Here is a 12,820-nt window from a genome sequence, read left to right on the forward strand (position 1 = left end):
ATCCATTTTGCTTAAAAGGGATGTGCATGAGTCTTTTGGGGGCCAGGGGCAGAATGTTATGGTTTATATCTGGATGTACCCCCAAAGCCTCATTGCTCATAAGTAGGGCTTTGGGGAGGCAATTGGATCATGGAGGTGTGATAATCATCAGTGATTTGGTCCCATGATGAGTTTATAGCTGACCTACTGTTAGGAGGAGGGAACGGGTCAGAAGAGGTGGGCCACTGGGATTGTGGCCTGGAAGGCTTTATCTCTTCCCAAATAATCATGTCTAAAAACTAGTATGATTGTAACTCATATTTTATTTTCTGCATTATCTAAGAGTCTAAAGCAGTAATGGTGAACTTTTTAGAGCTTTCAATGATACAAACAGCCTGCTGCTGCACATGTGCCATAGGTTTGCAACCACTGATCTATTGCATTTAAAATTATTCATTTATATTTTTGGACATACACTGTATAAAGATAATTTTGTAAAATCAACAACTGAAAACTGAAGGAAATGTAAAGGAGTAATTTTTTTATATGTTACTGAAGGTAAGGTGATATAGATCCAAATTAGAGTGTTATAATCTTAGAATATCCATGCTAATAAAGAAAATAGCTATGGAATATGTAAAAAGAAAAGGAAAAAGGAACTTAAAAATTTCATTACCCCAAAAATCAACTAACACACACAGAGTAATGTGTGAAATGAGGGATAAAAAGGCTATAAAGCATATATAAAAAAAATATGAAAGTGTGGCAGAAGTCCCTCCTTATCAGGCAGCATTAAAATTTTTAGGAAGAGAATTCTGACTTATGCTACAATATGGATGATCTTTGGGAACATTATGCTAATTGAAATAAGATAGTTACAAAAAGAAAAACACTGCATGATTCCACTTACATGAGATATTCAGAGTATTCAAAATTCATAGAGTCAGAAAGTGTAACAGTGGTGGCTAGGGGCTGGGGAGAAGGGATGAGGGAGTTATTTATTAATGAGTACAGAGTTTCCATTTGTAAGATAAAAAGAGCTCTGAAGCTGAGACAGGAAGATCACTCAAGTTTTAGGCTGCCTAGGCTACATAGTGAGTTCAAGGCCAGCCTGAACTACATAAAAAGACTCTGTCTCAAAATAAAATAAAAGGAAAAAGAAGAGATCTTGGAAGATGGATGGGTGGCTACAACTGTACAACATCTAAATGTACCACTGACCTATATACTTAAAAGTGGTTAAGATGATAAAGTTTATGATACATGTACTTTGCCATAATAGAAAAATGTAAAAAAGTGCACACAAAAATTTGTACATCAATATTCATAGAAAAATTACTTATGTAATAATAAAAAATTAAAATAACCCACATCCATCTATAGATGGATATATAAAAGTGTGTTATATATATATAATGGAGTATCATTCAACAGTAATAAAGAATAAAGTACCAATACATGCTATGATCTGGATGAACCTTAAACACATTTTGAGAAGTGAAAGAAGCCAGTTGCAAAAGATTAAATTTGGAGACCAGAGAACTGAGGCCTAATTGGCCTCCTCTGGCCACAAGGAGACACAAAGGAGAAAGGCTGCCCTCAGTGGTGATTGAATGTTGCAGGTTCTAGGGAAAAGTTAGGACAGCTGAGGTTAAGTTGTTTACCAGAGCATGTACTAATGATTTTGGAAAGCAGATGAATCTCGTGTTACTTTGATTGCTTGTACCCGAGTTTGGGTAAATAAAGGCAAGATGAGCCAGGTGCTAGGGGCTCCTCTGCCGACTAAGAGGCGAGAGCCCACTGGCTGCCCACATGTTAAACTGACTCTGTGTTTCTGTCATTCATCCTCGTTCACCCCTAGATCAGGGAGAACAAGGTGCCGGGTCTAGGTCCCTGACAGGTGGTGCCTGGGGCAGGAAGGATCTGAGACCTACAGTGAAGATCGGCCACAGGTGGGTCAGCTACCATTATATACTGTACAGTTCCATTTATATCAAATGTCCAGATAGGCAAATCCAAAGAGACAGAACATAGCTTAAGAGTTGCCCAGAGATGGGGAGTGCGGGGCTGGAGGAAAGAAGGGGAATAGGAGGTGACTTCTAACAGGCCCAAGGTTTCTTTCTGAGGAGATAAAAATGTTCTAAAATTACTTAAGTTCATAGGCACACAACTCTTAAAACCCATTCACTGATCGTGGCTGTAAACAGGTAAACTTTATGTACATTACATGTCAACAAAGTTGTTGGGGGAAAAAGTTAACAGAAAAAAAAGGATAAAGGAAAGGCATTTTTATAAAAGAAGACAATAAAATTTGCTTCCAGAAAACTCCCACTAAAACAAGAATTAGAGGAAGCAGGTAAGGATATGGAGCAGAAGCTTGGAGATACAGACAGGAATGGGAGTGGTGTAAACGCAGGTGGGTCAAAAATCCACCCGAAGAGGAGGTGGACTGGGTCCCAGCCAGGGACCCTGGCCCAAGGGCAGAAACACAGGCCTTCACCCGCTCTCCATTCCCCATAGCACTGAACTCTCTCCTTCCAGCCCCAGGTCTTTGCACACCCTCTTCCCTCTGCCCAAACACAATATTGCTTGCTTTCAGGTTCCATTGTGGTCTTATTCCTACTTATCCTTCTGGTTTCAGCTCAATTCCTCTTCCCCAGGAAGGCCAACTGCTCCTTCAGGATGAGTTGGAATCTCCTTCCCACTAGAGACTGCAAGAGCCCTGCACCTTTCATTCACAAAAGGCATCCGATAATTGCATGTGTATTGTGTGATCTTTGATCTTGGTCCCCTTTACAACATACCTTCTTACATTTCCTATACATTTCATCATTTTTTCCTTTTCTTCAGAAAGAGATGAAAATAAATTATGACTTAACTATTGTTCTCCAGTGAGTCACACCATGATCTGCCTGTTCCTTTTTTTAGCAAAATAAGTTTCACATTATTGAGGCAAATGGAATGTGTAATGCTCACAAAGTTCCTGTGAGAAATTGCTGTTCAAAAACAGTGCCAGCTTGCTGCTTAATGATATTATTATCCTAAAGAGCAGAGAGGCCTGATGGCTGTAACCACCCTGCAGAGGTGGGGCATCGAGTTCAGATGGTACCACAATCCATCATCTCTCCCTGAAGGTGCCAGATGACCACCTGCTCCTTGAAGCAGATGCCTGAGCAAAGTTTCTCTGTCCATTGCCAGGAAGGACACGGGTAGATCTATTTGGCATACTGGAGAAAGAAGGCAGAGAAATCTCCTAAGCAAGGGGCTGAATGCAAAGAATACACAAATGCTAAGTGAAAGAGCTGTAAGTTTAACAAGGAGAGAGTAAAAGAACTTATTGGCTGGACAGTGTTGAAGTTTTCTAGTATTCTGTAACTAGGGTTTATCTTTAAAAATAAAAATAAGGGTTGGGCTAGAGAAGTGTGCTGTGCCCTTTCTTGCCAAGTATATGGAACTGAAAACTAATTCTGTGAGGATAGGGCAGAGGTACCAGGATAGATTGCCACTTGGCAGCTGCTCAAATAATGTGAAATGAATGAATGAATGAACTGCAGGAACAGCCGCTAAATAAAGGAGCACTTCCTGTTAAAAGCAAGATGGCACCAAGTACCCATGCACAATTTCCAAGGCTGCCTAACACTCCAAATTCTCAAGGATGGACTACTTTGAGATCTGACTTTGCTAGACTGTCACATTTCTTTTGCCTGAGTTCGTCTTGCCTACTGTCCTGTTTTAGTTGTCACCTTCTCTACAGTCACACAGAGGTGATGTTCATAGGTTTTGTGGACTCCTTGGTTGGGAGTAAAGGAGAACAAGTGCATAGGAGGTCCCTGCTTGGGGCCCTGATCCTTACTTCTGACTCCCCATTGGCCACAGGCAGGACAGCGACATGCAGACATCTAGAGAGGATGAGACGGCAAGAGACAGCTCACTGCACTGTTTCTTTGCAAAGAAAACCACAGCTTCATCCCAAGGAGCTCAGCCATCCACAAGATAAACACCATAATGTACAAGCATATAATTAGGATCTTACATAAGATAAACTACTATTTTTTGAAAATCACTTACATAAGTTGATTTAGTGGTATTCAGAGTCCTTATAAATGGGCAAATTAAGTTACTTAGTGGAGGAATGCATATGGCGCTCCAAACACAGCAGATACCCACATACACACACACGTGAACCTGTGTTCACCTGGTCAGCCTGGTCTTACACAATCCCACCTGCATGAACTTCATGCCTCAGACAGCAATGCATGGCAGCTTCCACAAGAGCACCTTGTTGTCACTCATCAGGAGATGAGTGTTTTAATATGAGATGTGACAAACATCAGTTTAGACATTTTCAGGTAATTAGAATTTATTAGAGACTTTAAGGAAACCATTATTTCAAAAATAGCTTGGATCTTCCAATGCTGAACCAACACTGCCATCCCTTAATAAAACCACTTTCTACATGCTGCCAGATCTGACTTCTAATAGTTTGTTTCGTTAAACAAATTTTTATCTAGGTTCATACTTTTTTCTTCTATTATCTTTATCCAGTTTTAGTATTAGCATAATGTTGATTTCCTAAAATGAGGGGAGAAGTGTTCCTTCTTTTTTCTGCTTTAAATATTAGATATAATTCATTAGTTAAAATGTATATGAGCCTGCTGTTGTCATATAGGTAGGTTTTCAAGCTAGGACTATACTTTCTTTAATAGGTGCTATTCAAATTTTATATTTCCTCCAGAGTCAGTTTCATTAATTTGTCTTCCAAGGTACTTCATAGAAGTTGTCAAATTTATTTCAAAAAATATTTTTGTAATATGCTTTCTATATCCTTTTAAATTCTGTAAAATCTGCGGTAATGCCCTCTAAATTTTGATACTGTAATTAAAAATGTATAATTGATATTGTGTAATAGGAAGAAAAGGTCTAAAGGAGTAGGGTAAGTGGAGGGGGAGAGGAAAGGAAAGAAGGGAAAAGAAAAAACATGAGAAAAGGAAAAAAATGGAAACAAAGTCTTTGCAAATAGGGAAGGGTGGAAGGGGTGAAGGGAGGGTGGAGAAGAGGAAAATAAGAACCAAGATACATCATGTGAAGGTACAAGATCCCAATGATGAATGTAACTGTATTGTATACCTAAAATATACCAATAAACTTAATGGAAAAGAATAGCTAAGTGTCGGAGCTTCAAACTTCACAACCTTATTTTAGAAATTCTATTTGCATAATTCCAGGGGAAATATAATATAAATTCATTTAAATGCTGGGGAGGCTCTTACAAAGAAGATACCACTTAACTTTGAAACTTTCAAGCTTCCAGAGAAAGCTGTGCCTAGTGCTGACTACTCAACACACAGGCAATGAAGGGGACCCTGGAGTCCAGGGCACAAAGGACAATTTGACAAGGGCTGGGTTACTTTTAACTGTGTGAGTTTCCTGAAGAGATAACACGCCCTTGTTTCTATGCATATACAACACAAATCATTTACCTAGAATGTTATGTATGTGACTGGTATTTCTGCAGTGTGGCAGATGCAGAGCTGAGGTTTGTTTTTGTTTTTAGTAGGAAGACATGCTCCAAAGCCTAGGAACGGAAGACATATCACCACCAGTCTATCCTGGCCCATGCAACACAGGCAGAAGCAGACACAGAATTTGAATAATTATCAGTCAAAAATTTTTTTATGAAACCAGGTGCAGTGGTGCATGTCTGTAATCTCAGCACTCTAGAAGGCTGAGGAGTCCCTCCTGGGGGACTTGGCAAGATCCTGTTTCAAAACAAACATTTTTTAAAAAGGATTTGGAGATGTACCTCAGTGGTAGTGAGCCCCTGGATTCAATATCCAGTACCACACACAAAAAAGAGTAATGACAATAATGACTTACAGGCACAGGATTTTACCTAATACAAGGCCTTGTGTTCACAAGGAATCCATGAGATGCTGTGTCACTACCCATGCAACTGAAGAAGAAAGTGAGGCTTGGGACCTGCCCCAAGTCCTCAAGCATCCCTTCCCACCAAGAGTTAGGTGTGTCCTTCCAGAGATGCACTATCAATTTACCAAGACCATGGAGGGAGGCTGCCACACTAAGACTTTTCCACCTGAGACACAAGACCCACGACATGTTTATTTATGCTGACCAAATGAATTTAAACCAAGCCACAGCACCATGGTGTACAGAATTAAAATGCACTGAGAGCCAACAGCTTCCAGGGAAAAGGTCACCAACGGCAGGGTGAGGTGGCTGTGTGAGGGAGCGCTGGCCTCTGCTGGGCAAGAGTTCAGGCGGGTTGTCTCCTAGGCCGTGTCTGTCTGCTGGGAGCGAGCCCTTTGGTCCTGGACCTTGGGTAATAATCCTGGTGTCCTTTTACCCCAACCTCCCTCTACTCCAAGTGTATCAACTCTGTGGTGCAGATCCCAGGTATATAGGAGATAGTAAGAGTAAAATGCTGTTTACCAAGTCCTCCACTCCTCCCTCCTCCCATTCTTTTCCTCCCCCTCACCATGTAAATGCCTTAAAGAAAACAAAGACAATCATTATTTTGCTCCAGAATTCACATAATTCAAGGAGAAAAAATAAAGTCTGTAAGGAAGGAGGTCCTAAACCGATAGAACATTAGCCCCAGCCCCAAGGGCTGGTGGCAACCCGTGTCCTGGCAGAGACGGCAAGGTTTCCCCTCCCCTGCATCTCCCCTCCACCACCTCCTTGCTCTTGGGCCCACCTGGGGTCAGGCCTGATGCACTGGGAAAAGGCAGCCATCCTCCTGAAAGCGGTGTGGGCCTCAGGCTCTCTCATCGTCCTGGAAGCTAGCAGCAGGGAGAAGAGTGGCCTAAGGCTCTCAGGACACCACTGGTTGCTGGGCACGAGCCTGGGCCCCAGTCTCCCTCAGGAGCTCCAGTGGGCCTGGCAGTATCCATGGGCCACAAGGAAGTGGGGCTTCTGCCAACCCCGGGCACCTGGGGCCCTGCAAGCTCCCTGGGCCGGTGTGTAGGCTCAGGGCTGTCTGAAGAACACACACACTTCCTTCTTCCACTCCAAGCCCCAAGGGCCAGGGCGGGAGTGGCCTGACTCCTCGGGGAGTTGGTCTGGAGTCCTTGTCACCTGCCTCCCTGTGACTGGAGTCGCTGCTGAATGGCTGAGGCAAAAAACAAACTTGCACTGTTTTCTCATGCTCACCATGGAGGCAGGCAAAGGGCGAGGTCAGGATGAGGCTGCATTCCCTGTGCAAGCAAGGGCAGATCCAGGAAGGACAGATTGGACAGTGAGGGACCCCGAAACAGGTTCTAAGCTAAATGCACTCAAGCCCAGGGCCACCCTCTCTCATCCCTCCTGTGCCCTTGATACCTACTTGTTCTCTGCAGAGGGAGGGACCCCGGTGTAGGAGTGGGGGACCTGCCAGTCTGCCCTGCACACCTGCTTTCTAGCTTTGGCTTTCTTTTTATTTTCTCTTTGTGCCCTATCATGCCATCTTAGGCTCTAGATATGTCTCCCAAGTTGCTTTCCTGGGGCCATCCAAATGCTGCTTTTAGCCAGGCACCTGCTTACCCCACTCCCTGTGGCCCTGCTAGGGTTTCCAGCCCTCCCGGCTGAAGACTGAACCTGGCAGGTGCACAGGCCACGCCCACCCAAGAGAAATCACCAACTGAGCCTGCCTGGCTGGGTTCCCCAGCCTGTCCACAAAGCCAGGAGCCTGGTGACCTCCTGATTACCTGTAGCTGCCACTTCAAAATAATAGACTCCTGCAACCAGCAGCTCCACCTGAGTCAAGTTCATCCCAAGGCTGACAGTTCTACCATCAGCAGTTTCCAGGCAACGTCTGGAATGTTGACAGAGGCTCCAGGCAACCAGTGGGTGTGACTCTGTTATTAAAGCCCAGGAGCAGGCAGGCAGCATGGAGATTTCTGAAAATGGTTCTAAAAAAGTTCTAGCTAGCTTGTGTTTCCAAAATGCAATTGTATACGGAGTTCTAGTCAAATGGTTTACAATTTAAGGACAAAAGCATAACAAATATATTTAATGGCAATAAAAGTAAGCACTGAGTTCAGAGACTGGCAGTCACTTAGAGCTCTGAGGAAGCCCGTACACATTCACCTTTTAGAACTTGCAGGTCCACTGGGCTGGCAGGAAGTCCCCTTTCTCCTAGGAGGTGGTTTCAGGAGCCTACAGGACAACACAGCAGAGTGGAATATTGAAGGGCCACGAGCAAGCAAAACCCTGCAGATCCAGAAGGCAATTCTGTCCTGCTCACAGCAGTCAGGCTGACGTTGGAGGCCACCTCTGCCACATGCCATGGCCCTCTCTGGAGTGTGACTGCCCAACACAGAGCAGCCCAATGCCCCAACAAGACAGCACTCCAGAGGGACACAAACATCACAGGAGATGCAATGTCACATCTGTTCTTCCACTGCTGAATGCCCAGAGACCAAAGGCCACCTCTGCCACCTTCCAGCACATTCTCCATGGCACAGTTTGCACATTTTACACTTGCCCAGTTCTACCAAGTATTCAGAATTTCCTTTCTTTGTCCTTCTTTGCAGGGCCCATCCTGTATATATCCCAGGAAATCCGGGAGCCAAATTAAACAGTCAGTAACACCCAAGTGCATATATTAAAGTGCAACTTGTAAAGTGGAACAGAAAAATCTTTTATGCAAAAAAAGTCTAAGGGCTTTATGATAGGACTTCTGTCCCAGTCCATTTTCTGTTGCTATGACTGAATGCTGCAGAATGGGTAACTTATAAAAAAATATAGGTTCACTCAGCTCATGGTTCTCCTGGGAGGTCCAAGGTTGAGGGGCCACATATGGTGGGGGCTTCTTGTTGAAGGGACTCACTGCAGAGTCCTGAGGCAGTGAAAGGCACCAAATGGCAAAAAAGAAACAAGATGCAGAGTAAAACTGGCTTTTATCACATATCTACTCAACATAATCCATTAAGCCATGAATCCATGAATAGATGAATCCATTCATGACAGCAGAATCCTCATGACCCCATCACCTCCGAACAGCCTCACCTGGTTTCACCTCTGATACCTAACAATGGGGGCTAAATTTCAACATGAGTTTTGATGGGACCATTCAAATTCTAGCGTCATTGTTAACTTGACTTGAGTGAGAACTGCCTAGCAGATTAGCAAAACTCTGGGCTGTCTGTGGATGATGGACATGGAAGCTGTCAGCTGAGGAGGGAAGACTCATCCTGGATGTGGGTGGCACCAACCAGCAGGCTGGTAGCCTGGAAGAAATAAAAAGGCTCTAGGACAGAAGAGTGCCTATTTTGGAAAGCTCTAGTCTTACCATCACCTTTGGACCTTGATCTCCAGTTTCTTCAGCCTTCCAATGCAGACTTGAGTTGTTGACTCTCCAGGAAGCTTCCAGGCCTTTGACCTTGGACTGGGACTGCATTCCTGGCTTTGCTTGTTCTGTGGCTTCTGTCTTCTTGAACTGAGCCATTCCTGGATCTTCTAGCTCTGAAGTGCACAGATGGCCACTAGGGACTCTCCCACCTCCAATCCTGTAAGCTACCTACTAAATCCCTCTGCGTAATTATACATGTTTTTTATTGATTCCATTCCTCTAGAGAACCCTAACTAGTACACTTAGTAACCTCCTTAGGCCTCTAGATTCATTTTATTCAGAGGGATTGGAACAAATGAGCCAGGTCCTGGAGGTTTCTATTCATGCTCATCTAACACTTACAACTACCACAGAGTCAAATGGTGCACCTGTTTTGCACATGAGGAAACAGAGGATCTGTGAGGGTAAGCAACTGGCCCAAGATCACCAAAACTGTAAGTGAAAATCTGATCCTCAAATCAAAACTTGTATCTCACCCAAATGTGAGTCCTTCACTGATGGCAGCAGAAACCCAGGCCAAGGGTTTGAGGGACAGGTCAAGTTCCATCCTCTCTAGGCTGGCAGCCTGGCAGTGTGTATCAAAAGCCTTCAAAATCTTCATTCTGCTCCTCTAGCTGTTCCTTTTTCTGGGAATCTGGCTTAAGGAGATAATCTAGTCCTGCCATTTAACTTCATCCTGGAAACATTCTAAAGGACATCAACAGGAGTCTGGTTATGGCACTGGGACACAGAAGGGGATGCTATGCAGGCCTAAAAATCATATCATAGGAAAATATTTACCAACATGAGAGAACACATTGCAAAGGGGAAGGAGGTCTCAACAGTGCTTCTGAAAGGATCACGCATCCCATTACCCAAAGCTTGCTCGACAGTAATGCTACTTCAGCAAGTCTGGCCAGGGCCTAAGATCCTGCATTCCTAACATACTCCCGGGGGACAATGACCTGCTGCCCTTGACCTCCCTTTGAAGAGCGTCACTCTACAAAATGATGGGTGCAGAAAGAGCCCATTCATTTTGAAAGCCTCTCAGTGCATAGAAGGAACAAAGGATCAGAAAAGTTGAGAACTGAAATTATTTCTGGGTTGTGGAATTATGTAGATATTAAACTTCCTGGTCGTGATATGCTTTTCTATGCTATATATATATCTTTTATATCTATATATTATTTTATATCTATATATTTTATAAATCTATATCTATATAGCTATATATAGATATAGATACATCTTTTGGATTGAATGTGTATTTTGTTCACAATTAGAAGCAGCTCAATAGTTTCTCCTAAAGACCAGGCAGTATGATGTAAACAGACTGGGTTTGTGGGCTAGGGGTTTGGAGTCCAGTTATTTTCCCTCTTTAGGCTTGGCTTCATAATTTGGAAACTGGAAGGAGGTTGAGAGGCTCCCACAGTAGACCCCATGTGTGAGCTTCTCCCCCGGGATCTTGGTGTCAGTCTCTGCCCCTCCTCAGCCGGAATCAGGAGCTTGGGTCCATGAGTGCTTTTGCAGTGGCTTCCTCGTTTGTCTCCATCTCCTCTCAAAGATGAGAACTTTGGCCAACTGTGAGGCATGTGTGCATGGGTTTGGTTTCACCTAGAACCTCTCTTCCTAGAAGATGGCTTCCCCTGTGGGCCTTACTATCTGGAATGCCTGTCTCACACACCCTACACACAGGAATCACCAAAGCTGTGCTCTGACCACAGACAGGAATAGAGGCTGTTCATGAAAGAGGCTGGGGGACCCCTGATATCATGCTTCACCTAGCCCACCTGTGCCTCGAAGGGTGTTCTATTGCATGCAAAATTTTGGACATGCAGGCTGTTTACCTCCAGAAGAGACAGGTCCACTGTTCTTAAGTTCTTTTCAGCTACACATCAGTGAAGCCCAACAATTATGGCCCCAAAGTCCAAATGAGAAGTGGCATCACTTGTTTACAATGCTCAGACATGAGTTGGCGGGCTTCAAACCCAGCCCCCAACTGAGTGCTCCAAGGTTAAGTTTTACAAGTGGTGCCTGCCATGTTCCATTATTTTCTTGCTTAATGTCCCAAAGTAATGTTATAAAGAACCCAAGGGCCATCGTGAATTACACTGATATCTAACCAAATTCTAAAAACAGAAGTAGCAGCCACAGGATACATTGCCTCATCAATGGGGCTTCAGGTGTATATCAGAATGAAAACCTCATTGTCTAGGCTTATGAAACCCAAGCAGAGAATCCATCAGATACAAACCTTCACTCATTTCTGTTTTTTTGTTTGTTTGTTTGGTACCGGGGATTGAACTCAGGACCTTGCACTTTCGAGGCAGGCAGAGGAACCGAGCTAAATCCCAGCCCCCTTCACTCATTTCTAATAAAGTTTTTTCTGGGTGAACTTTCTTCTGTATGGCTAAGAAAAAAAAAATCTTCTCAAATAGTTGATTTCATTTAAGCCATGTGGTAAGATCCTCTGACAAAGTGCCCTATGTGATTCAGATGCGGGGGACTGGTTAGGTTTGACATAAATATCCTCCTCTTTTGTAATTCCCAGACATCACATCTAGAGCCTGAGGCCACGGAGCAATATGGAAACACATCCGGCTTGTTATGTGGAGACACTTAATATTCCAAATTATCCCAGCAAGATCTTAAAAAAGGAGCAAACCCCTTATTTTCTTATATATTTCCACAGGGGTGGGCATAATATTTAGACCCTCCACACCATTCATCTCAAAATGATTGCTGAACTGTCTCCTGGTTGTAGTGGTCACTCCTCAGTTGGACAATAAAGTCTCATGGTACCAATAAACTTAATGATTTCCACATATCTTGCGGCACTGAGTACACAGTGGGTGCCAGATAAATGTAGTCACTAAAATAGTGCAACATGGAGACCTTGTAGTCCTCTCATTGGCAAGGGTCCTACAGGGCCAGTGGGCACAGTGCTGTAGTCCTCACAGGAGCACTGGCACTGATCCCTTTGTTGACTGATGCAAAGGCAAGTGATCAAGAAGGGAGGAAGAGTGACTTCTAGACCATTCCAGTGCCAGAAAGGAAAGCACAATGACGATGCCAGGAACTATTCTAGGTGATACATGTTTGCGCCTTCAGTGGAGCCTGGATTGAACATCATGAGCATTTCCCCCAAGGCAGGTGACAGAGTTGGTAATCAAAGGCAGAGTCAGGGGCTGTAGCTCAGTGGGACCCTGGGCTTGACCCCCAAAATCTCAACAATAGCAGCACAAAGGGCAGACGCCCCAGGTGACCGGCAGGACTGATGGGAGGCATTGGTACAGGCTCAGGAAGTGGGGCACATCCTTGGGGGAAGAAGTGGGACGCTCACAGTTGACCCAGTGTGCTTGTGAGAGGTGCCTCTGACAGGATCCACCACTGCCTCCCATCCCCTGCCCTAGTGTGGCTGGGCTGCATCAGAACTAGATACGTGGAGCTCCCAGGGAAGGGGCACAATGCCTGCCAGCCTGGCGAGGGACTGGGAACAGCCAGGGCAATGGA

The 12,820-nt window shown here is 44.2% G+C and overlaps 1 protein-coding gene across 5 annotated transcripts in view; it reads right to left on the reverse strand.

Annotated features, from left to right (window-relative positions):
• The window catches only part of Cracdl (CRACD like), a 128,455-nt gene that overhangs the window by 59,156 nt on the left and 56,479 nt on the right, over positions 1 to 12,820 (reverse strand). The window contains exon 1 of one of the 5 annotated variants that reach the window (XM_013072156.3): positions 6,695 to 7,575. The exons of 3 other annotated variants lie outside the window; for them this stretch is intronic. In XM_013072156.3, the coding sequence (XP_012927610.2) occupies positions 6,695 to 6,768 (74 nt within the window). In that variant the 5' untranslated portion in view covers positions 6,769 to 7,575. Of the gene's footprint in view, positions 1 to 6,694; positions 7,576 to 12,820 lie in introns of those variants that run through there. One more of the 5 variants, XM_004844418.4, reaches the window with a different exon arrangement.

This window comes from Heterocephalus glaber, unplaced genomic scaffold (genome assembly GCF_053883595.1).
Source record: "Heterocephalus glaber isolate CG9 unplaced genomic scaffold, H.glaber_assembly_v1.0 deba00000470, whole genome shotgun sequence".
Lineage (NCBI taxonomy): Eukaryota > Metazoa > Chordata > Mammalia > Rodentia > Bathyergidae > Heterocephalus > Heterocephalus glaber.